Source organism: Ascidiella aspersa, chromosome 8, assembly GCF_963924565.1.
Source record: "Ascidiella aspersa chromosome 8, kaAscAspe10.2, whole genome shotgun sequence".
Classification (NCBI taxonomy): domain Eukaryota; kingdom Metazoa; phylum Chordata; class Ascidiacea; order Phlebobranchia; family Ascidiidae; genus Ascidiella; species Ascidiella aspersa.
Window position 1 is genome coordinate 12,896,956 of NC_139454.1, and position 23,202 is coordinate 12,920,157.

A 23,202-nucleotide genomic window follows, 5' to 3' on the forward strand; every position below is an offset into this window, starting at 1 on the left:
TTTTCTCCTTTCCTAATTGCCTTGGTAACTATTCAAATATAACTTGTCTGGCCATTGCTTGATTATTTCGTGGTTTATTGCCCAAACATGGCATGGTTTATACATTGGTTAGGTGAACAAGGTATTTAACTTTAAGGACGAAAAAAAAACGAATTTTGGCAAAAAATGCTTGTCATCAGAAGGCTGACAATATCCTGCCAGCCTGCTTTAGCACCTACAATACTATGGTATGCAGAAAATTGCAAAAATTGATTACACAAAAAATATTTGTGCACAGTCAAACAGAGCTTCCGCTAAAGAGATTGGCAGCCTACTGGTTAACAAACACTGCATTAACCAAGATTATGTAATTTTATAATTTCTGTTTAAAATGTAATTAAAAAAAATATTAATTTGTTTAGAATATGCGCAATACTAAATGAGCGCTATAGTAAAAAAAATATGTCACTATTGCAATAACAAATCTGGTTATAAAAATGACAGAACCATCAGCTGCCGTTAAACTTCCTCATTCTGATGCTAATAACAATAAACAATGTAAGGATGGAAATCAGGTTTCAAGTCAGAGTGGACACATACAACAAACAAATGGTATGCTGTTTTTTTCTTTAACATTGTCTAACTGTTGTGCTTAATTTTTCTAGAATTTGGTTTAAAAAGTTCTACTATGAAGCCTTATAACATTTATTTTGGTATTGTAATTTATTTTTGATTTTAATTAGATTTTTGTGTCAAAGGGTCGGAATAACAGCATTTTATAAATGTTGTAAAGCTAATGTGCAGAAATATTGAGCATTTAGCTGAACCATATGAATAAATTGGATGTTAAGAGCTTGTCCTACTGTATTTTATTAACAATTGAAACCAAAATGAAAAATAAATAAAACAAATCAAAAGCCTTGGTACATAGTGAGTGTATATAACAAACCCTCACCCCCCCCCCCCAAAAAAAAACATATTAATAATAAGACAAAGTAGTAGAGAAAGAATTAATTGGTTATAGCTGCACATTTTTGATCACAACATGTACTTATCTAAACTAAAAGTACTTGGAATCAGATAAATCGCTAAAGATTACAGCAATTATATATGATCACCATTACAAGCAAGTGGTCACTGATTCAAAGTAGAAGTAATAAACCAACGTATTTAAGTTACAAATTTTATTATTTTTGTTAGTCAAAGGTATAAACATGATTTAAATAAAACAATGCAAAAACAGGGATTTGTAAGCAAACTCTTAGGTGTTGACGGTTGTTATTTCTGTTAAATAGAAGTACTAGAAGTAATAAACCAAAATATTTAAGGTTACATAAGCCTGTTTTAGATATATATTAAATATATATCTATAAATTATATTATTTTTGTTAGTTAAGGGTATAAACATGATTTAAATAAAACAGCACAAAAACAGAGATTTGTAAGCAAACTCTTTGGTTTGGACAGTTGTTATTTCTGTTAAATAGAAGTAAAGACAACTATCGTTTAAGGCAGTGGTTTTCAACCTTTTTCATAAAACGATCCATTTTGACATCCCAATGTAACTGAAGCCCTTCCAAAAATTTTTAATTCAAACATATGTAATACATTTGTGTATGCCCAATAGCACAAAAAATGTATATAATAAAAAAATAATGTAAATTATGATACCACTATGTTAAAAAATATTCATTTGTTAAATTTATGTTGCATCTTGGCGACAAGCTTGTCTATGCGTGGTGCTGTTGTTGCCTCAGCACACCTTATATCTGACTCTACTTGTGACATCATACCCAAATATTTCTTGTGATAATAATTGTTGTGATTTAATAACTTGTTCTTGTCACAACGGTGAATAGTTTTTTGGGGGGCAGTACCAGTAAACACTTGTTTTGCTTGTGATTTCTATTTTTAATGAGTCTTTGGAATAGAGAGCAATATAAATAATTGTAACTCGAATTACTAATTAGATTATTAGAGTTTTCACTTAGTTGTTTAACAAATTGTGAGGACTTGTCTGAACAAGTTCTTTCGTAAACGTAAAAATGTATTACTGTTCTAAACAAGGTTCAAAGGCACTTCCGTAGGCTTCCTATGATTGGTACCGGGTACTATCTTGCAACTTTCTTCCTGGCTTATTTTTGAACATTCAACTTTTATTCTGTTTAAACATTTACTGTCAACAACATTAACCAATATCATAACAGATTTTTTTATGGTAATTATATGGCAGTCTCATATTAGTGATTGGTATTTATTGTCGTATTCAGGACCCCTAGAGAAAATGCAAATGACCCACCAGGGGATGCGACCCCTAGGTTGAAAACCACTGGTTTATCGCCTTAAGTTATATATGTTTTTTGTTCTTAGCATCTGTCTTTACTGTGCCGACTGCCATGCCATTGCAAAGCCTATCAACCTTGCCTTTGACATTGTGTGCTATGAACGGCCAAGTAATTCGTAAGTTACTATTTTTTTTTAGAATTTAATGTTGAAAAAATATTATTTTTGAGGTTAAAAAATTATTGCAGTTTTCATGAATTCTATATTATTTATAAAAGCTGGCGTTTATTTTACTTATAAACCTTTCGAAAATTAAATAATTTAAAAAATTTTTGCTCCTTGACGTTTGTCTATACATTTAGTTCAATTTTTTACCATAATTGATAAAAATTTGAAAGTTGTTGTACATTCACATTTTACGCTTTGTTTGTCAAAAGATGTAATAAATGTTACTTAAGAATCGAACTTTTTTTGTGCTAAATATGTTATCGAAACATGCCTACTACACAGTTTTTGTTTAACTTTTTACTAAATTGTTATTTGATTTTTAATGCATGTTCTGTGGACAATAGTGTTCCGTAAAACATTGTCAGGTGTTCTGTAGAAAATTTGTTATGTTTTACTGAACACTGCTCAAAAAATCATGGTTTAGGGCAGGTGTGGCCAACTTATATTATTGATTGCGATCGCCAGAAATCACATTTAAAGACTTATGATCAACCAGTACGTTAACAAAGTCACAGAAACAAACATCACAATTTTACTGTAATAAAATTTAGATTTCCACTTAATAAACATTTTGAGCGGTTATTAAATTCCAAGGCATCGATGAAGTTTAATTTGTTCATCATAATATGCTTCATTGGGCTAGCAAGACACAACAATTGGTCATTTCAATATTTCGCATGTGTTGGACCTATATTGTAACCACTATTTTTCCACATAACGAATCTGTGAGGTAACCGGTATGATAAAAGGTATTACAAGCTGGTAGCCTACAAGCTGGTAGCCTACAAGCTGGTAGCCTACAGGCCAACACCTACTTTATATTTACACAACTTGTGCTTGTTAAATTTATCAAAGTTTATAGTTTTAATTAGAGGAATATTGCTTGAAGAACGCTTTTTAGTTAAATCTGGCCCTCATTGACACAATCGACCAGGTAAAATGTGTCAAATGACTGGTTGATCTGGATTGACTGGCCACCCCTGGTTTAGGACAATGGATAAAAAGTTTTCTGTTCTATGTTATCACTAAGGCCCGCAAAAGTCAATAAGGTCAAAAAAGTTTTAAGGAATTTGTCTGTTTAAAAATCAAAGAATAAAGTTGTTTTCAGCACCCAGGTGACTGTTTCTAAGAAGTTTGTAGTTCAAAATAAAGTCAAAATTTGTCAAATTATGGCTTTTGACAAAATTTTTGTGTTTCTTGAGAGTAATTTTTGTAAAAATCGTCTTGAAAGCATTGTAAATCAGAAACTGCAACACAATTAAACCAGATTAACTCATAAAATCAGGAAATATGTAACAATGCACACTTAAATCAGCAGTAACTTTTATCGCAAATTGTCCATTTTTTTTGTTCATTGTTACGTATTTAAATAATTCTTTTAAAACTCTTTCTATTCACATACAAGGTCTTTTCAAAGATTCACAATTTGGATTTTAGGGATAGCGTACTGACATTCTGTAATACAAATATGCCTAAGCAAGCTTATCGCCATAAAACACGACGCACTTTTTATAATCCATAAAACACCTGGACTTTCGACAAAATATTACTTTTGGTTCTGAAATGGACACAATATTATGTTTGGGTAACTGGCGTCAATTTAAGGAAAAACTTCTACAGATACGCAATTTCGTTAGGTCAAAATAAAGTAAAAATTTAATAAAAATCAAAAAAAAAAAAAATTTTGCCCTAGTTATCATCAGTCTATATATTTCGTTGTGATTTGCTCCATATTTTGTGCGGTAATAGTAGGGTTGTTATTGCTTTGGCCTCTAGCTGCTTAAGTACTAAAGATCAATTTTTGTGCTCATTCATAGAGGCGAGAGCTGAAAATTAAAGCGAAGGGGTCGTAAAGTATTGAGTACAAACAAAAAGTACATTGCTTGGTATATTGGCGTTTATCAATTTGCGGGGCGCGGCGCGTTGACTCAAAAGCTAAGATTAAAAACATGGCATTAACTAAATAAGATTGACAATATGTGAATCGGTATATTTCAGAGTTTCAGAGTGCACAGTAGGGTTGGGCATTTGACCGGTCAAATAAATTCGGTCAATTGACCTGTCAAATTGGTCAAATACTATACACACTAACATAATGCAATTGAAGTTAAAAATAAACCTTGATTTTAACTTTAAATAAATATATGAACGTTTTGGCTCAAGAACAATGGTTTATGAAACAAAAACTAATAATTTTGGACTATCAGTAAGCCTTTTTGCAAAATCATACCCATATTGCAAGCAATACTACAGTAGTATTGTAGTAATTTTACCATTACTACAACCACCAAGTTAGCCAACAAGTTTATTACCGAAATTTAACAACAAGTAAATGCATCAGTAAAAAAATATTTTTACTCCTCGTCACAACTTATGTCACTCTGAATTCTCCAAATCATCACCAGGTTCCATTAGAGATAAAGCATTTGGTTCTTAAATTTTTAAGTAGCCTCAGATTTTTGTATGCCCCAAATAGTGTTTCCTTTTATGACAAACGCGATTCATCGTACACATGCATTTATTCTAAACAAAATAAATCTACTTCGCTATTACAAAAACTTGTTATTACCACAGAACACGTGTTTGCACCAGGTAAACCCTACCATTAAATATTTGAATTCTTTAAAAAAGTTTCAATCAAGATTTAAAAACTCAAATTTACAACATTTGAATCCAATATGAGTATATGACAGGTCAATTGACAGGCTTGCCAACCGGACGCTATTTGACTATAAAGTTGCCAAAAATCGCGTGAAACAGACAAGAAAGACAGAAGAGATCACACTAATCACAAAAACAATTGCCGCTTTACTATTTAAAACCTGCTAAAAAAAGAGTTTGGTTGGAAAAAGTGTTTACTACACAACCAAACATGTAGACACTCGCCCTTGTTTTCGCTTAGACTCTGCGGCTCGGATTAAACTGCTTGGCGGGCCATATGTTGCCCAGGTCTGACCTATAGTAAACCTGGGCAAACTACATCCCATGTGGCGCCAACCAAACAACTTAATCCAGCCTGCTGTTTATTTTCCATAAAACTTTTTTCAGTCAAATATAAGCCATACATTTTGTTATCTCCTTATTTAGAAAATTGTATTGAATTAATTACACCTGTAAGGCACCTACAATTTTCCCTACTCCAGCTTGTTAAAACAATGCTTTTTCTGTTTCTTATGTGACCCCAAGTCACACATAGTTGCCATCCAGCCATTTAGCTAACGAATCAGAAGTTATAATTATATATCAAGCAATACACTAAGATTTTATGTGTCCTATGTCTCAAGTCTCCTTAAGGTAAAAGTTTTGCAGTTTGACGCAAAATGAAAATTTTTTTAGCTTTGCGTGATTAGCCCAACTCCATATCTGAACACTTGCACTGCACACACTATTACACAGCACAATAGGCCACATCAATTTTAACATCTCTACCACGGTGAATGTTTTCCATAAATTATTTTTTAAATGCTTAATGAAATTGCCCAACTGTCTCGTTTCAGAAAGTTCTTCAGAATCCAATCCTTCTGCCAACTTCACTCAACAGCATGTTAGTCTGCCATCAGGTGGATTGTTTCTTTTAAATGTACCGGGGGCAAATAACAGTGGCTTGACTGCATTTTCCCAGCTAGGTATGTAGACCATTTTCGTGACAGGAACATCTGTTTACTGTTTATGAGCAAACCGTTTTGCTACATATTAGCTACTTTACCTACTCAGAATACCCATGTTTGTATAACTTTTTAAGAAAATGTCCAAAAACAACATCAAACGTTAAAAGTTTATTCCACATTTTTGTAGTGTAGTTTAAATATTTACTTACATCAGAAGTATGTTTGGCTATACCTGAGCATAGTTAAGTACCCTCCGGAAAATGTTGTTGTATGTCCAAAGGTCATCATGTTGCAGTGCAACAGCCATCTTACATTGCACTTACATGTTTGCGATGCCAGATTATTAAAACAGACATTAGGAATTTTTCAATATGATTAACTTTGGAAAGAAGCTTTGTAACAGTTATGAAAGCATGTTGATTTCTGTGGCAAAAAAATAGAAAAAAAGGCAAAAATAGTAGTGTCATTTTAAAAACGTACTGTATATAGCGCTCTTCAAAGCTCTTTTATAGTTAATATATAATCAAAAAATCAATTAGCAAATTCTCAATAGCTGAAACCCTGTTCTGGTATTGTGATGAAAAATATGATTTCTGCTTTGCACCTGTTTTAATTGAACAGTATAAATATTCATCAATTTTCAATAAATTCTTGAGTCACAATTTTATAATAAACTGGACAGCTGTATAATTAAAAAAATAGAAAAAAAGGCAAAAATAGTAGTGTCATTTTAGAAACGTACTGTATATAGCGCTCTTCAAAGCTCTTTTATAGTTAATATATAATTAAAACTAATATCTATACAAGCCAATTCAAAGCATTACTATATCCAGGGGTATAGGGTTTTGTGCTTGTTTTTAGCTTTCAGGAAGGCACTTTCCTTACCTAAGTGAATTTGCTCTGTTATTGTGGCCAGATTGAAAAACAAACTAAACAATAATATTATTTTGTCATTTTTGTGTATTGCGCAGGAAGGGAGGAACAAGGTCATTCCGAATAACCATATTGTTTCCTTGTTTTAACTATGCATATGCTTTTTTTGCCCTTTCTTATGAATTTTATATGTATATATTTACAAGAATTTAGAACGCCTTTCTGACAAAAGGAGTTGTGTATATGATTTAACTCCAAATCTGGCTGTTGTATAGTATTTAACACCTCCGTAACTTGAGAAATATAAGGAGATTGAGGCAATATATGATTTAATGCATTTGAATCAAATTTATACAATATTTTTCGTGAATTATTAAACATAAAATTGATCATAGGCTCCATACAAGACCTTTTTTAGTGATAGTTATTAATACAGCTGACATCCATATCCCAAGCAACGTGACAGTTTACCTATATACAAAGGTTAGACGTAGCTCCAATAAAGTGATTTAAGCACTTATATTTGAAATTAACTCATTTTGATATTTTTGGTCTGCGCACAAGTCAGCTAAAACTCATTTGGGAACTTTTTGTCCGTATGTAGCTTGAATAAACCCATGTGCCTCAAATTTGGGGCAAATGCATTTTTTTATCAAATAACTTTACTTAAAACATCACTAAAAAGCTTGCAAAAAAGAGTTTTTAGTTCCATAAAAAATTTAAATAATCAAAGAATGGTTAATTTATGATTATGTAAAATGGGTTGAAAGTAATTTTTTTTTTATTGCCCAAAAATATAAGTTTTTTCTTTCAAAATTATCTGCCAAACGGTACTTAAGCATTTTCTTCTACCTATGTTTAGGTTATCTGTACATTCTGAAGTTCTAGTGATCAAGACTATTACCAGTTATTATCCACTTAATCAACAAGTAAAAATAGTGATCAATTTAATTTTTATTTCTGAAATCAGATGAGTTTTTGAGGGTCCTTTCTTAGCATTTGGCTTGTTTATATTGACTTTTTTAAGGAAATTTAGTTTCCAGAAACATTGTCATAATATTATGCTGTTTGGTATTTGTGCAGTGTGTAGGTATCCTATCTACTGGTTCCATTGTTAAGGTGGAGTTGTGTTTTTCCCCTCTTTTTCCCTTTAAGTAGACAAACTTGTGTAGTACACTTTATCAATGAAGCCATTCATTTCGTGTACATTTCTTACAATTCATTTAAATTAATTAAGGAATTTGAAATGACTGCTTGTAGCGACTACTAGAACTTATGTGTATTAAAATAATTTTTTCGGGGGGATCCCTGCAAGTTACATCAGACAAGTTTCAATATGACATCATAGAAGTTTTTTTTAAACATTTATTTTACTGACAAACATTTGTTAGTCTTTAACAAGAAATGCAATTGGCTTTAAAGACAAAAATCAATTAGTAAATTCTCAATAGCTGAAACCCTGTTCTGGTATTGTGATGAAAAAAATAATTTCTGCTTTGCACCTGTTTTAATTGAACAGTATAAATATTCATCAATTTTCAATAAATTCTTGAGTCACAATTTATAATAAACTGGACAGCTGTATAATTTTTGGCGTTTTAATGGTTTGTAGTACTGTGTTTGTATATTATAACTGTTCATAATTGTCCAAAAATAACAATAAATTTGTATTTTTTTATTATTTTAAACTCATTAGGTGTGTATCGAGTAAAACTTAAATTCATTTTCAGTTGCTTGTTCTAATCAGTTTTCCCATGCCCAACAACCACAAGCAATTCCAAACCAAGTATTGAGCTCAGTTTTGCTTGGATCAAATGTACTTAATTTGAATTCATCTAACACTGTTCAACTTCATCAGCCAACAGTTTCAAGCCATCAACAACAACAACAACAATCTAATGCCAATTCACAGGTATAAAGAACATTATTAATATGAAGAACATTATAAAAAAGTCATACTTTATAGTGTTTAGTGTTGAAGTTAATTTAAAATATTTTGTATACCTCTATATAATTATGCCGAACCAGTGATGCTCAAAAAAGAGTAAATGGGTCAGTGCCTCCGGGGGCACAGTATGGATGTTTTCAGTGGTCAACGCAACACTTATAAACTCATCAATCTGATTTAACATATAAACATGTGCACATCCTTTAAATAAGTTCTAATAATAATAAACAGCTTACCTATAATTTTTTTTTTCAAAATTGATCAGTCAGCTGTTGTTTTAAAGAAACACAATGGGATCTGAGAAGATTTTTCGTTGATTCATAATTAGGAAGCTGCCAATAACCCCCAAAAAGCACTGGAAAAATATTGTGTTGAAGATGTCATTATAAAGTCATGTAACAAAAAAATCCCAAGGTATTCTAGAAATAATAGGTTTGAATCTAGAAAATCTAATCCAGAATATGGGATGTAGTAAATTTACACAAGATGCTTTCGCAAAGGTTACCGTTATCAGTCAGCCTGATCAGGATTATAGGACAAGCAAGGCCAGGCTAGAAAAACAACTAGCCTGCTGTGAGGCAATTAATCGCAAAATTATTTGCTAACATATGTATATTGTAATAAAAAAATTACAAATTTTTAACATTGTAGACAATTGCCATTTACAGAAGTTGTTAAAATTGTAGTCCTTAACAAAACAAAAACATGATACAAACACCAGGTTTTTGCAAAATTAAATAGTATTCTGAGTTGAACTTATTCCAAGATAGCTTCCATATCGACTCTGGTAAACATTGAATAAGTCTCTTTGACAGTAGCAACTGATTTTATATTAGGACCAATATATTTTAAGGTGTTTGAGGGGCCAAAACCGTCTCTCAAATTCATTCTATGGCCATTTGAAATATAGCCTACTTTTTTATCAGAGAATTAATAGTTAGTACATAGATAAAATAGTTGCGTCCCTCAAATTGTATTAGTGGTCACCAAAGCCAAACTTCTAAAAAAAGTAAGCCTAAGCATATGTTTTTGAAAATACGTCTTTAAGGTCCAGTATATTTTTTGTTACACATAATACATTCTTTAATATGAAACCAACCTAAAGCATTTAAAATTTTAAACTCCATAACAGATATGGATGGTGTCATATTGACACAACATTTTTTAGTACTTTTGGATGAGTTCCAGGCACTTTTTTTTTTAAGTCGAATCAACATAAAACCTTCTGCCTTAATTGCTTAGAGGTTTAGGCCCTTTTTCCTTGAGATTTACTGGCCTACTATTTGTATGTAGAAAGGCGAAATTGTTTGTATAAAGGCATGGGTTTCATTTTTTGGGTAAAGCTTTTTTTGTTGCTTGTTTTATAGGGAATTACCAACATAGAAGTTGCAGCACCTCCAAATCAGACCTCTCCTGCTGCTTTTATGCTTGTTCCTATTCAGCAATTACCATTGACAAACAACAATATTACTCCTAATTTTCAATCCAAAGAGGTTTGTTAAGGTTTGCATGACGCCTTTTTGATAGAATGCAATCATTTTAAAACAATTTCTATAAATTTGCTATGTAGTGGTTTAACTCAGGTCATGTTTTATGTTCTGTGTTGTGTTTTAAAATGCAGACAACAACCGCATGTGCTAAAAACATGCAGAAAGTCAGTCCTGATGTTGCACCTAATACATCAACTTCAACAACATGTCTAAATATAAACACAGACGAACATAAACTGTCTGGAATGATGCTGGAAAGTAAAACAATGCAAACTGCACAGAACGTTAATCCCAGCAGGCAATTCTCCGCCCCTGTTGTCCTTCCAACAAATCCTCAGTTAATTCAACACCAAGCAAGTTTAAGTTCAATTTTGCAGCATTCGCCTAACTTTCTTGGCATCACCCAACACATGCTTGGTCAAGCAGAAACTGTGGCATGTGGTCCCACAGGCTTGTCTGCAAGTAGCCCAATTAATGACCCACAGATATCCTCAACGATGCAAACAGACAATCAAGCCTTAAATACTTCATCTGTTGACCACAAATCTGCTGATAGTGAAACAAATCATGACAATATGTCTACTGGGCCTAAATCTAAATCTGCCCGAGGTTGTCCTTCAAGACATTCCACTGCCAAAATCTCTAAATTAGAAGACCCTAACCATGAAACTGAGTTTGAATAGTAAGAATTAACAATTTTGTTAAAAGATAATAAATATGTTTTTTTAATAAAGTTTATTAGTGTTAATCTGATAAACATTATGGTTATTTAACATCTGTATCTGTGTTTTGTAAATTTTTGAAGTGGAATAGTGGATCCTTATGATTTGAATCCTGAGTAAATCCAGATATCCTGTTTATATCTGGTGATTGGAAACGCTAAACTTACAAACTGTATTGTTTTACGTACAAAGGGTAATTTAATATATATGTATAGAGGAATATTGATTCCATTGTTAAACATAGCGGTTGACAACAAAACACGGTATGGGTTTATTTAAGGTCAACATTAAACCCATATCCAAAGAGGTACGCAATGCGTTACTAAGCCCGTATATATGCACCTTTCGCGGGCAGATTAAGGTTCTATCTGGATTGAAAAGTAATTCGTTCCAGCGTTGTAATTACATGGCGCGAAATTCAAGCCAGCTTGAGTGTACAAACTGCACTGATATGCATTATTAGGTAATATTCCAGTTAACCTCTGACGCACAACTGATTTGTCGGCTTAGGCTGCTCCTTGCAGTAGCAATCAATTGCTGCTTGTTCGTTTTTATTAACCTAAAATTGAAAAATAAAAAGAAATACTTGAGTTAGATTTGACGATTACGTTTTTGACTGTATAGTGCTCCAGTTTACCTGGCACACAGAATGTAAGTGCAGGAAAGTTAAGCTTATGTGTGCTGGTCAACGCTATATACAAGGCAGAGTGGACAAAAGAAGGTGATAAGATGTACCAAACAAGACTAATGAAAACTGTATTTGGCGCTAGCCTAGAATCCTACCACAGCGTTGAGACAATTATTAAAGCAATGTACAATATTTGGGTGAGGGTGGGCCAAGTACTACTATTTAAACCTACCCAAACCCACATCCTTACCCAAATAATGTTCGATTTTGTGGATTTTAGACCAGCGCCTCTGTCACAAAGATACTAAATCTCATGACTGTATGTAATATTCTTTCCTTGTGCGCTAAACTTGGTGTTTTGTTTGATAAAGCAGGTCATTCTACATTAAACGATTTCGGCCGTCAGCGAAACGAACAGATTAAACGGCGAACAGCGTCAAAACGAGAGAGAATGAATTGACGAAATAGATTTGAATCCGGCTTAAACGTGCATATAAACGGGGTTACTGACTAGCAATCATAAAAAAAGACTTGCTAGTAGTGACATTGTATTCTTTATAGCAAACTATATAAATACTTAACATCACATTTCTAACCAACTAAAATACAACAATGTTTCATCAAAAATTTAGAAAATAAAGTAAAAACGAGTTTGCTTAGGCTGAAGCACCTCAATGTTATTCTTATTATGCTTTGTAATTTTTTATGTAGGTATGCATTACCATTAAGGATGTTCAAAGTAAAATTCCAGTGGTTTCTTGAATATAACATTTCGAATCTAGAATAATGAATCCAGTATAGTTTTTAATATACATTTAACTTTTTAACTTCTGTTTTGTTTAGGGGGGGAGGGGGGTATTGATGATATGCCCTACAGGGCATACAGTGACAGCGATTAACCGTAAAACACTTTGCTAACGTTTGTATATTGTAATGAAAAATAGTAATCTCACGAATGTTCAACATTCTAAACAACTGGCATTTGAAGCAGGGTGTGTAAACTATAGTGTATAATTATATAACAAAATTGAAACATAAATCAAATACCAGGTTGTTCCCAAAACTTAATATTTTGCCTATATAGTGAGTACAATCCAACAAAATAAACTCTTTACCAGTCCAGGCTAATTTTATAAACCTTCGTTCTTGTGTTTTATTTTTACTTCACTACAACCAGGATCTGTTATGCAAATGCAGTTAAATATTGTGCTACAAAGAATACAAAGTTACTATTGCTAGTAATCCATGTTGTATGAGAGAATGTTACTTCCGCTTCTTAACAAGCTGTTAAGGAAATAGCGAACTCTTCAGCTGGCATTACATGTTAGTCGCTTCCCGAATAACGCTTAAATGACACTTGTGGCGAAGGTTACTGCAAGACACAATGTAATTGGTTGCCTGAAAAAAAACACTGGTGCCACACTACATCGCTAAATTTAAAGAAAGCATTATAAATGTGTCACAGCAACAGGCTTTTATCTAAAAATGCCACTTGCGTACGTACTGTTAGGTGCAACCATCTGCTAAAAAACAAAGAAATTATATTGTTTCCAATCACCCAAAATTAACAAAAGAATTGTATATGAAAGCTTTGAACATCACTAATTACTGATTATTGTTGCAAACTTGCTTTTAACTGACATGTTGTAAATTTAAATCATTATGTGCCAAAAAATGTGGGGAATAGGATATTTTTGTCTAAATGTGTTTTAAAGTAATTTTTTTTGAATCAATGTTAACAAGTAAAAAACAAGAAATTGAATCTAAACATTTTAAATATTAGATGTTCTTACAAAGTTATTTCTGTGTAAAAAAATGGTGCTCCAGAAACTGAGGCAAAAATGTCATTTTTCGGTAATTTTGGCTCAAAAACAAATTAAAAAAAAAGATATTTCTATGGATGATTGATTGTTTCATACAAAAAGTTAAAAGAATTAAATTTTGACCTACACCCGTGAGGTACACACCCAGGCCAAAGGTACAAAGTTTAGATTATTTTTGGTATAATAAAAATACTAGGAATTCAAGTAGAAATCTGAAAATTTCAAAAATGGTTGGGAACATTCCATTCTCTCCCCAGAATAAAGGGGAGTATTTAAGGGGGCAAACGTTTTATTGTGGCTGTTCTGTTCTTATAAAGTTAGAGAAGCATCAAACTATAAATCACATTTGGAGTATATTAAAACATAATAAATACTGGCATATTAAACCTCTTGAAATAAATATGATAACAACAAGATATGCTTTGCAGAATATAGTAGCACCATACAGTACTGCCTGGTAAAATATATTACCATGGCAATATACACCTTGCAAAACTATACAACTTCACAAGAAGTCTAGTTTTTAATGTTCTTTTTTACATGTTAACAAATTGATTTGGCGAGTATTTGCTTTTTAACACTATTATATTCATTTACCCTTATCTCCCCACCCTTTAAAATAGTTACAAAATACTAGGATTTTATATTCTTAGATTTGCTATTTTACATTTGAAACATGCTATTGTATGATATGTTAGGATTAGAGATAGACCGATATATCGGTTTACAAATAATATTGGCCGATATTTGGCTTCTTTCTACCGATATATCGGTATCAGCTGTAGGCCGATACTTAAGCCGATATTTTAGTACAAAAATATAATATAATTTTTCCTGTACAACTAACAACTTAACCATTAATGAAAACAATTGGGTTATAGCATCCACACAAGTTAATATGCAAAATAATAGTTTAATAGTTAATAAATGCATATAAACTAAAACGTTATTTGGATGTTATTTTCAATTAATTTAAATTTTGAACATTTCTTAGGTATATAAAAATTGGTAACGCTATCGGGTATCGGTTAACAAAATTGTAAAAAATCGGGTATTGGTATCGGTCCAAAAGAGTGATAGCGGTCGATCTCTTGTTAGGATTCTATTTCCTTATCCAGACTAAAGTTTTATTTTTCTGAAACCTCGGGTACATATGGAATTTACTTAAAACACAAAACAAAGCAACACCTTGGTTGGCAACCAGTGGTTTAATGCAATTTTTTTTGCTTTTGTCATTGTTCAGTGCAAACATAATCATAAAATTATTATTTGATAACGCAAATAGTCTAGTAGTTACCATAATGGGGTTGAAGTTTGTATGTACATTATGTTTTGTTTGGAGCGTATTTTACTTGCTGAATATATTTTGTTAAAACATTGGTACATTAGATCTAATAAATTTTTTTAACAATAGAGGTTTTTAACAAAATGTTTTTTTTTGTTAATTTTCATGTCTTATTTTTAGTGTGAAACCACATGACAATGAAATGGACCATCTTAATATATCTGCTGCAGCTTCTTTACAAAGCGGTGCGTTTAGTTTTTAAAATGTTTTTTTTTATAAAGTTCTATAGCAAAGCTTTAACAATATTTTGCAGGGGAAAGTTCATCTCCACCTAATCTTGTTTGGAACATGGGACTTGATGCATTTTTAAGTAACAATGTTAATACTGAAGGTGTGCTAAATTGAAATAAAATACTGTGAATATTTATATATTTAAATAAATTTACTGAATGTAGAAAAAAATAAAATGCGGGCCAAACGAAAAAAGGGTCCGGCACCTAAACTTGATGGCAATGAATTATGCATGATTTGCACAGATAAGGCATCTGGCTACCATTATGGCGTCTTGACTTGTGAAGGATGTAAAGGTAAGAAAAATAACAAGGTATGCTTTTAATGATAAACCATTTTAAATATAGACGTCTTTTTAATTGATTTTTCAAATTTAATTTATGACAGTTTTCTGGCCTTTACCTTTGTTTCATGTGGGCAAATATGTTAGACTATGACAGAAATACTATCATGCATTCTTTCCCATGACTACTTAGACCAGGGGTCGGTAACCCCTGGCATGCATGCCACAAGCGGCACGCAAGATGATTTTTCAGGGCACTCCGAATAATTTAACGCAAACGTTATATCACCTTAAAAAAGTGCAACCATTACATCACTATCATTCCATTAACAATATTATAACACCTCTAACACTAGCACTAACTAAATAGTTGCACACATTACCAGTTGGTGTCATAAATTAGTGTCCTAACTGTTGTATTTAACACTATTTTTGTGGGCGTTATACTTGTTGTTTACCACTAACCTTTTGTATTACATCACAATGCCTTAAAACTGGCTGATGTTTACTGCGTTAAAAAAAGCAGGGCATTTTATCTTAAAAGTAAGCACTTGTGTTTTTCTGCAACTGAGAAACCTAGCAAGCTAAAAGCGAAACTGATAGTAATTAACTATTACCACTTCTAGGTATCGGCTGAAAAGCGTCAAAGTATACAGTATTCCAAAATAGCGGCACATTATTGTGTTCGTGACAGTTAGTTTTTTTCAGCAGGGTTTGGTATCTTTGCAGAATTTAACTAATGAAATTTAGGTTTAATGGCGTCTCCCAAGATACATAAATTAGATGTCATCACAGCAGGGCTGCGGAGTCGGACTCTGGACTCAACTGCCGAAAACTAGAGTTCGACGTGTGCGCATGAGCAGTTACAAATTTCGAAACTGATAAGGCATCAAACTGTAAATTGTTAAGGTGGAATAGCATATGGTGGCTAGGGATGCTCAAAGTAGAATGGGATTCGAATCCAATTCTGCCATTTATTTCGGGTAATTGGAACCGATATAATTTAATGTTTTACCGCGGATTGTTGCGCCTAATTGTACAAACGCGTGTGGTAAGTTGGCCTGTTGCCGCGGCGACCAATTTATAGTGCTTGCTTTAAATGTAACCTCGTAGTGCAGTGTCAGCGTTTTTTCGGGCGACCAATTACCGCGTCTCGCGATAACGTTCGTCTAATAATTAAGTGTCAATCAAGCGTTATTGGGCGAGCGGCTAACGTGTAATGTCTGGTGTGGAGTTCGCAATTTCCCTAAATGCGTTAAGTTGCAAAAGTAACATAGCGTTGCAAAACGTGCTGGCCGTCAACAAAATGCCCTATGGGGTTACTTAAGGTCAACTTTAGGCCAATATTTAGGGAAGTTATGCAGTTATGCACAACGTAATTGTCAAGAATTCGTTATGTCAATAATAACTTTGTATTCTTTGCAGTACATCATTTGACTGCATAACAGATCATGTTAGTCAAAAAATAAGCAATAAGACTTAACAACTTTCAAAATCAGGACCGAATTGCTTAAGACTTCTGTGAGCAGTGTTGCATTTTCTCACTATTGGCAAAAATATAAGTTTTGGACACAACCTGGACAGTTGACATATTACAGTTTACAGAACGGCTTCAGATGACAGTTGTTAAGAATGTTAAACATATGAGAGAGTTTTTTATTATAATGTACACATGTTAGAAAATTGTTTGGGCGATTTATTGCTGTGATTGTGGGCCCTGTAGGGTAGATTAAGATTAATCCCTTCCCCCAACAAAATCGAGGTTAAAAATTTAATAAAAATATACTAGGATTCGCTATTCTGGATTCGTTATTCTAGATTCGAAACCTATTATTCTAGAATACCTTGGGATTCTACTTTGAACATCCCTAATGGTGGCATATATTCCATGAATCCCCTAGGAGTGGATTGCTGAATATCCATCTTATTTTAATTTATAAATCGTTGAAATACAGGTTGCCTGAGCTGGATTTGGGACTAGATGAAATTGCCTGTTTAGCCAGAGTCAGACTCTGGTTGTTTTTACCCGTTATTGTAGAGCACCCATTTTTCCCCCGGGTGACATTGCTATTAAAAAAGAAGACACCTTTCTTTCAATTGTTTTTCTATTATCTTATTATGCTGTGTTGCTTCAATTATATTTTAATTTATATTTTAGGTTTTTTTCGCCGAAGTGTGATTAAGAACTCTGACTACAAATGTAAAAGTGATGGCAAATGCCAGATGGACACTTACATGCGTCGCAAGTGCCAACATTGTCGTCTTGTAAAATGTCGAGCTGCTGGAATGAAAGACGACAGTTAGTGAAACTTTGCCAGACATTGTTCATTTTGTTTTCTAATAGTGTCTAGTATGTAAACTAAACTATCATAATATGTTTACAGGTGTACTTTCAGAAGTGAAAGCAAAAAGGATAAAAAAGGAAAAGGATTCCCCTTCAGTTTTTATGAATATATCATTTGATGGTGATCCAATTCCAACATTAAGTTCACAACAGCGTAATCTGGTGGAAATGTTACAAGCAAATGAGTCAAGATTTCAATGGCCTACTCAAGAAAATGTAGCCAAAGTAACGGTAGGGCAGGAACATATTCTAATTAATTTGGTTCTTTTTTAAACTATTGTTCTACATTAGCCATGGGAAGACTCTGGAGACACTCACAAATGTAGAGCTTCTCGTTTTGCACATTTTACTGAACTTTCAATTTTAATTGTTCAACTTGTGGTTGAGTTTACCAAACAACTTCCAGGCTTTTTGACAGTTTCCAGGGAAGATCAGGTATGTCATACAAAGATGTTGGTAAATAGATTGTATAAAAACGTAATATACCAAATTTAAAAATGCATTTCTTTCATTTGAACAATTAAACTCTGTGGGAACTCTCTTCTTAAGCAATAAACACTTCTATATATTCATACATTAGTAGCAGTAAAGTGTATCTTTGTTCCTCTAATTTGCTGTGTCATAGATTGTCTTGTTGAAAGCATGCACTATAGAAGTGATGTTGCTGAGGGCAGCCAAGCAGTTTGACAAAAAAACCAAGGCGATAAATTTCCTCAATGGAAAATTTTATGATCGAAATAGCTTTTATCGTGCAGGTACCAAATATCTTAACCTATTTTTTTTTACTATTTATTTGTGCAGATAAACTGATGATTACATTCATTTATATGACAAAATGCATATTCAATATTAAAGTTTTAGACCTTGCTTATAATTTGCTGTTAAGAGCGGTCCGCTTTAGCTATTAAATAAATTTTTAAACTTTTATCGTGTTCTGTTGTAGGGCAATATTCTGTTACTAAACATAAACATAATTGTTTTTTTAATTGTAATTATTCTTGATGGTGGTAGTTGTGATTTTTGTATTCAAGGCATGCATTCTTTAGCTTTATTTATAAAAGCTTTGCAATGTTTTGTGTTTGATTTTCTGAACCATTTTTGACTTTTATTTTTTTACAGGAATACAAGTTGAGTTTGTTGACCCTATCTTTGATTTTTGTCACAGTATGGCAAAGCTTGGTTTGGATGAAGCCGAGTATGCATTGTTGGCTGCCATTAACACATTTTCTGCAGGTAAGACTCTGGGATTTGATCTATTTTCAATTCATTGGGTAAATATGTAAATTCATTTTCTCACAAATCTTTATTTGATCATGATGACTTTAAATTAATAAATTTTGATGATTTTTTTCCATACCATTCACTGAAACAAACTAAGTTTAGTTCTACAAAACAAATGTGCCATTCAGTAGCTTTTTTATAATGAAATAAAGTTGCTGCATCCAACGTCTTTTAAAAATAATTTAAATGTTTTAATTGTACAAAAAAGCACAATTATTCTGTTTACTATTTGTCATAGTTATGATTTCTCTTAAGTCCTTCACTAAACGGTCGAAAAGGCAAAACATCTGGTCTTCCCTCAGCAACATATTGAATATCTACTATGTCTAATTGCTTTTTACCTTGAAAATTTGGTTAAAATATGATATTGTATAATCTAGTGTTTATTATTTCAGATCGCCCTAATATTAAAGATTTAAAAAAAGTTGAAGCACTTCAAGATTCCTATGTTGAATTATTGCGAGTATACCTCAAGATCCACCACCCATCAGTATGTACCGCATTACCAATAATGTTTATTATCAAAGTAACTGCTTTTAAGAAGCATATAATAATTTTACATAAATTGGTACATCTTGCCATGTTGAACTAAGATTCAAATGTTTAATTTAAGAATACCAGATAAATGTGGTTTCTGGTTGAAACATGTTATGAAGGCTAGTAGCAGAATAAAGTATAGCAAATACATTTTTATATTTTTAATCCTTTAAATGATTTTAACATGTTAAACTGAGGCATTTTATAAGTTATTTTATCAGTTTTAAAATGTATTTTAAAAGTAATATTATCAAAAAAGAGAGGTATCATTAAATTCAGCAAAGTGCTAAAGTTTTAGGAATTGCTGTAAAACCTTCACCTGACTAGACCGGCATACTTGACAGTATTGTAAGGATTCTGCTTCTACTGCTATGCAGAACATCTTGAAATTGTACACCGAAAAGCCATCGCAGACTCGCCGAATCTGTCGATCTATGATGCAAGCAGAGCAAGCCAGAAAAACAACTGGCCTGCAGTGAGGTTCGAACTCACGACCTCCGGTCAAGCCGGGACCGTCGCTCTACCAACTGAGCTATGCAGGCTCAGAGAGGAGCGAGTCGAGAAACAACCATGCGCCAATACTTGCACATTTTGTTAGTACAAGCAACTTCACACTGGGGGATCATCAGTCCGTATCAATCAATGAACATTCATTCATCTTGAAATTGTCTATGGAATAGGACTTTAGAGCAGATGAAACTAATGTGGCATAAATAAGGCTCAGTGTTTCGCCTAAAAAGTTACTTCAAATTATTTTTGACATTTGAAGGTGCTAAACAGCTTAAATCACTGCATTTGGTGGTGCCTTTTAAGGGATTGATTTTCATCAAATGAATAAAATTTTAAATCTATCTCATTTTTTTAAATCCTTAACCTCGCAAATGCTTAAAAATATTCTGAATTATTTACTGTAGTCCGTCTAGCAGAAGTTTAGTGGGCCATTCTGAGTCTTTGATAAGCCACATGTCGCCTGCGGGTCACAGGCTTGGACCCCCATGAACTAATGGATGGTAGAAATCTGAAAAATTGACATATGTCAAAGAACCATTTTAACCTACAAAATATAAACATTAATTTTTCAGTACAATGGGCAGAATTTAAGAGAGACTAAATTTTTGAGATTTTGCCTTAACCTATTTAGTTCACAAATAACCAACAAATTTGAAAAATGATATATAGTTTCAGATATGCTAACAATTATTTTAGTAGTACACACATGTTTAGCTGCAATTTTTCGAATAGCTTTAGATATATGAGTGATAAGCTTTTGAAACTAAGCAATAAGCGTAGTAGGACAATCATGAATGGTTTTCTCATTTTATATGAAAACACCTTTTCCACTCATGGAGCCATAGTTAGCTGAAACTAAACTAAGTTTAACTGTTAACAAATGCTTTAGAAAGTGAAACATACTTATATAATATTTAATTATTGACTAGCTTCTAGCAAAGGACATGAAACTCTTATTTTGCGTAATTTTAAACTAGATAGGCTGATAGATGTAGAAGTCAAATTTTCTCTTTATCCTGTTTGTCCGAATAGTTGACTTGTTTCTGTCACCAACAATATCCAGGTGACATAAAATCCACCAGAAAAACTTTATTGCAACTATCGCAATTATATTTCTCACTTTAACAACTGTTCTTAATTATTTACAGTACACTGTATACTGCTTTTAGGAGAGTAAAAAAATTGTTTTGCATTCCACTAACATGTTGTTTTTTCGCACAAGGACCCACTGATGTTCCCGCGTACCCTCATGAAGTTGGTGGAGCTGAGATCACTTAACAATTATCACAGTGAGCAAATATTCGCCCTGAAGGTGCAAGACAAACAACTGCCGCCTTTGTTGGCTGAAATATGGGATATGTGATTTAGCAAATGTAATATGCAGGGTTACCATATGCTGAGGCCAAAAAACATTAAACCGAACTTGGACGTACTAATTATTAACTGAGCATTATGTTATTAAAACGTATAACTTTCAAGTCTTTATCTGAACAACAGTCAATCGGCGGATCACGGATTTTATTGCAAACTAAAAAGTTTTAATATGAATTAAGGATGAAGTAATATGTTCTGCGAAAAATCGCGTTTGATAGGGTTTAAAGTTCGAGTCCAGACGGCGTCATCCATGATCACAATGAAAGGTGTAATAAAACTTTATGGAAACGCGATGACATAATCATTCATCTAGATTCCATTAAAACGTAAACATAATAAAAATCGCATTTACGAAATTACAGTAGCCAAACAGTATGAGAAACGGCCTCGTGCTTAGTTTGTCAATGGGGTGGTTTGGCGAAAGAATTTCATTGGACCCTGCCTAACAGCATCAAGATAGGTAGTTGCTCTCAAGAATAAAAGGACTTAAAAAAGGGTTAATTTTTAAATTTTATTTGGCACAGGCAAATTCATTTTCATAAACAAAATCAGCCCCGACATGCGTTGAAACGTACAATGCAAACCAAAAGTTTATTTACTTGATTAGGCGGCACAAGAAAACGCGCTGCGCTCTGGCAAAGTAATAAGTATAACAAAAAACTTATTCCTGTGATTGCTTGTGATTTCCTGGGGTGCTACTTTTTGTTAAAGGTAGTTGCGGCAGATTTTCCTGTCGAATTTGAAGCATTTTTCTACATGTTACTTGGTTCTTTTGTAGAATCTTTTCTTAATATTTGTGACGTTAATTGACAAAAACTTCCATAAAACATTAAAATTTGTTTTATTATAAACTATAAATTGATTTTCGATGCAATACTTTCTATGTATGTTAGATATTAATCCTATTAAAGTTCCACTCAAGTCATAATTTACCCACCAAAGAAGTATTTTATCGATTTAAAACTGATATTTAAGTTGGATTTATTTTCAGACAAACTTGGAGATATATATATTTAAAATATTTTCAAAATTCTTTAGTTATTCGAAATTAGTATATTTTCCCACTAATATACTTTCTTTCAATTTTGCATTTAAATATTTGACTTGTTAGTTATTTCACTGTTTTCGTCCCTTAAGGGTTATGTGCATTTTTACTGTTGAATTTATGTGCGAAATATTTTTTCAATAAACTTGTTGTGTTTGTCAAGATCTATAATACTCTCTTTATATGCCCGGTTTCGAAATCCAATGTATTTCGGTACCCTGGAAGTTCGTTATTCTACACTTAGTCCGCCATAAACTATATGCCAAGCAAAATGTTTAGTTTCTATATGGAAAAGTTTGTACCACAAACAATTAAATTTCTATTGGTATTTTTCCTTTATTGGTGGAAGTTAAACCAACTGATTTTATTCTTTCCTAGTTGAAACCAGACTTGCGTATGGTATCATGCAATGCTCTGCCCTAGAGCAGTAATCCACAGCCGGTTTTCCGGGCTGTATTTTACTTGGGTTAATTTTAATAATGAATTGAATTGCCACAAAAATGTACACCAAGGTAGGTGTACAGATGCAACTTTTAAGGACTCCACTCCAAATTTATAAACTTATTTTTTACATATTTTTTCTATATTTTTTTTTTTACAACTATACTACCAACTGATTAACATGTATAAACTGTACAGAAATGGTGATGAAACCTTAAACAAAAGAGAA

General features: G+C 32.7%; 1 protein-coding gene across 1 annotated transcript; it reads left to right on the forward strand.

The window, feature by feature from the left end:
* The first annotated feature begins 267 nt into the window (after window positions 1–267).
* LOC146136203 (uncharacterized) lies at window positions 268–22,696 on the forward strand. Its single transcript, XM_083395261.1, has 16 exons — window positions 268–591; window positions 2,350–2,439; window positions 5,988–6,116; window positions 8,702–8,883; window positions 10,287–10,412; window positions 10,541–11,091; window positions 15,048–15,112; window positions 15,181–15,258; window positions 15,323–15,454; window positions 17,600–17,740; window positions 17,826–18,016; window positions 18,077–18,220; window positions 18,411–18,540; window positions 18,905–19,018; window positions 19,462–19,556; window positions 21,336–22,696. The coding sequence occupies exons 1-16, from the start codon at window positions 477–479 to the stop codon at window positions 21,474–21,476; spliced, it is 2,424 nt and encodes an 807-aa protein (XP_083251387.1). The 5' UTR covers window positions 268–476; the 3' UTR covers window positions 21,477–22,696.
* The last annotated feature ends 506 nt before the right edge of the window (window positions 22,697–23,202 follow it).

Excerpts from the sequence above, each read along its gene's own strand:
- LOC146136203 (XM_083395261.1), top strand. The coding sequence starts at position 477 with ATGACAGAACCATCAGCTGCCGTTAAACTTCCTCATTCTGATGCTAAT. Across the intron at positions 592-2,349 it reads ACACATACAACAAACAAATG|CATCTGTCTTTACTGTGCCG; the intron begins GTATGCTGTTTT and ends TTTTGTTCTTAG. Across the intron at positions 10,413-10,540 it reads CTAATTTTCAATCCAAAGAG|ACAACAACCGCATGTGCTAA; the intron begins GTTTGTTAAGGT and ends TTTAAAATGCAG.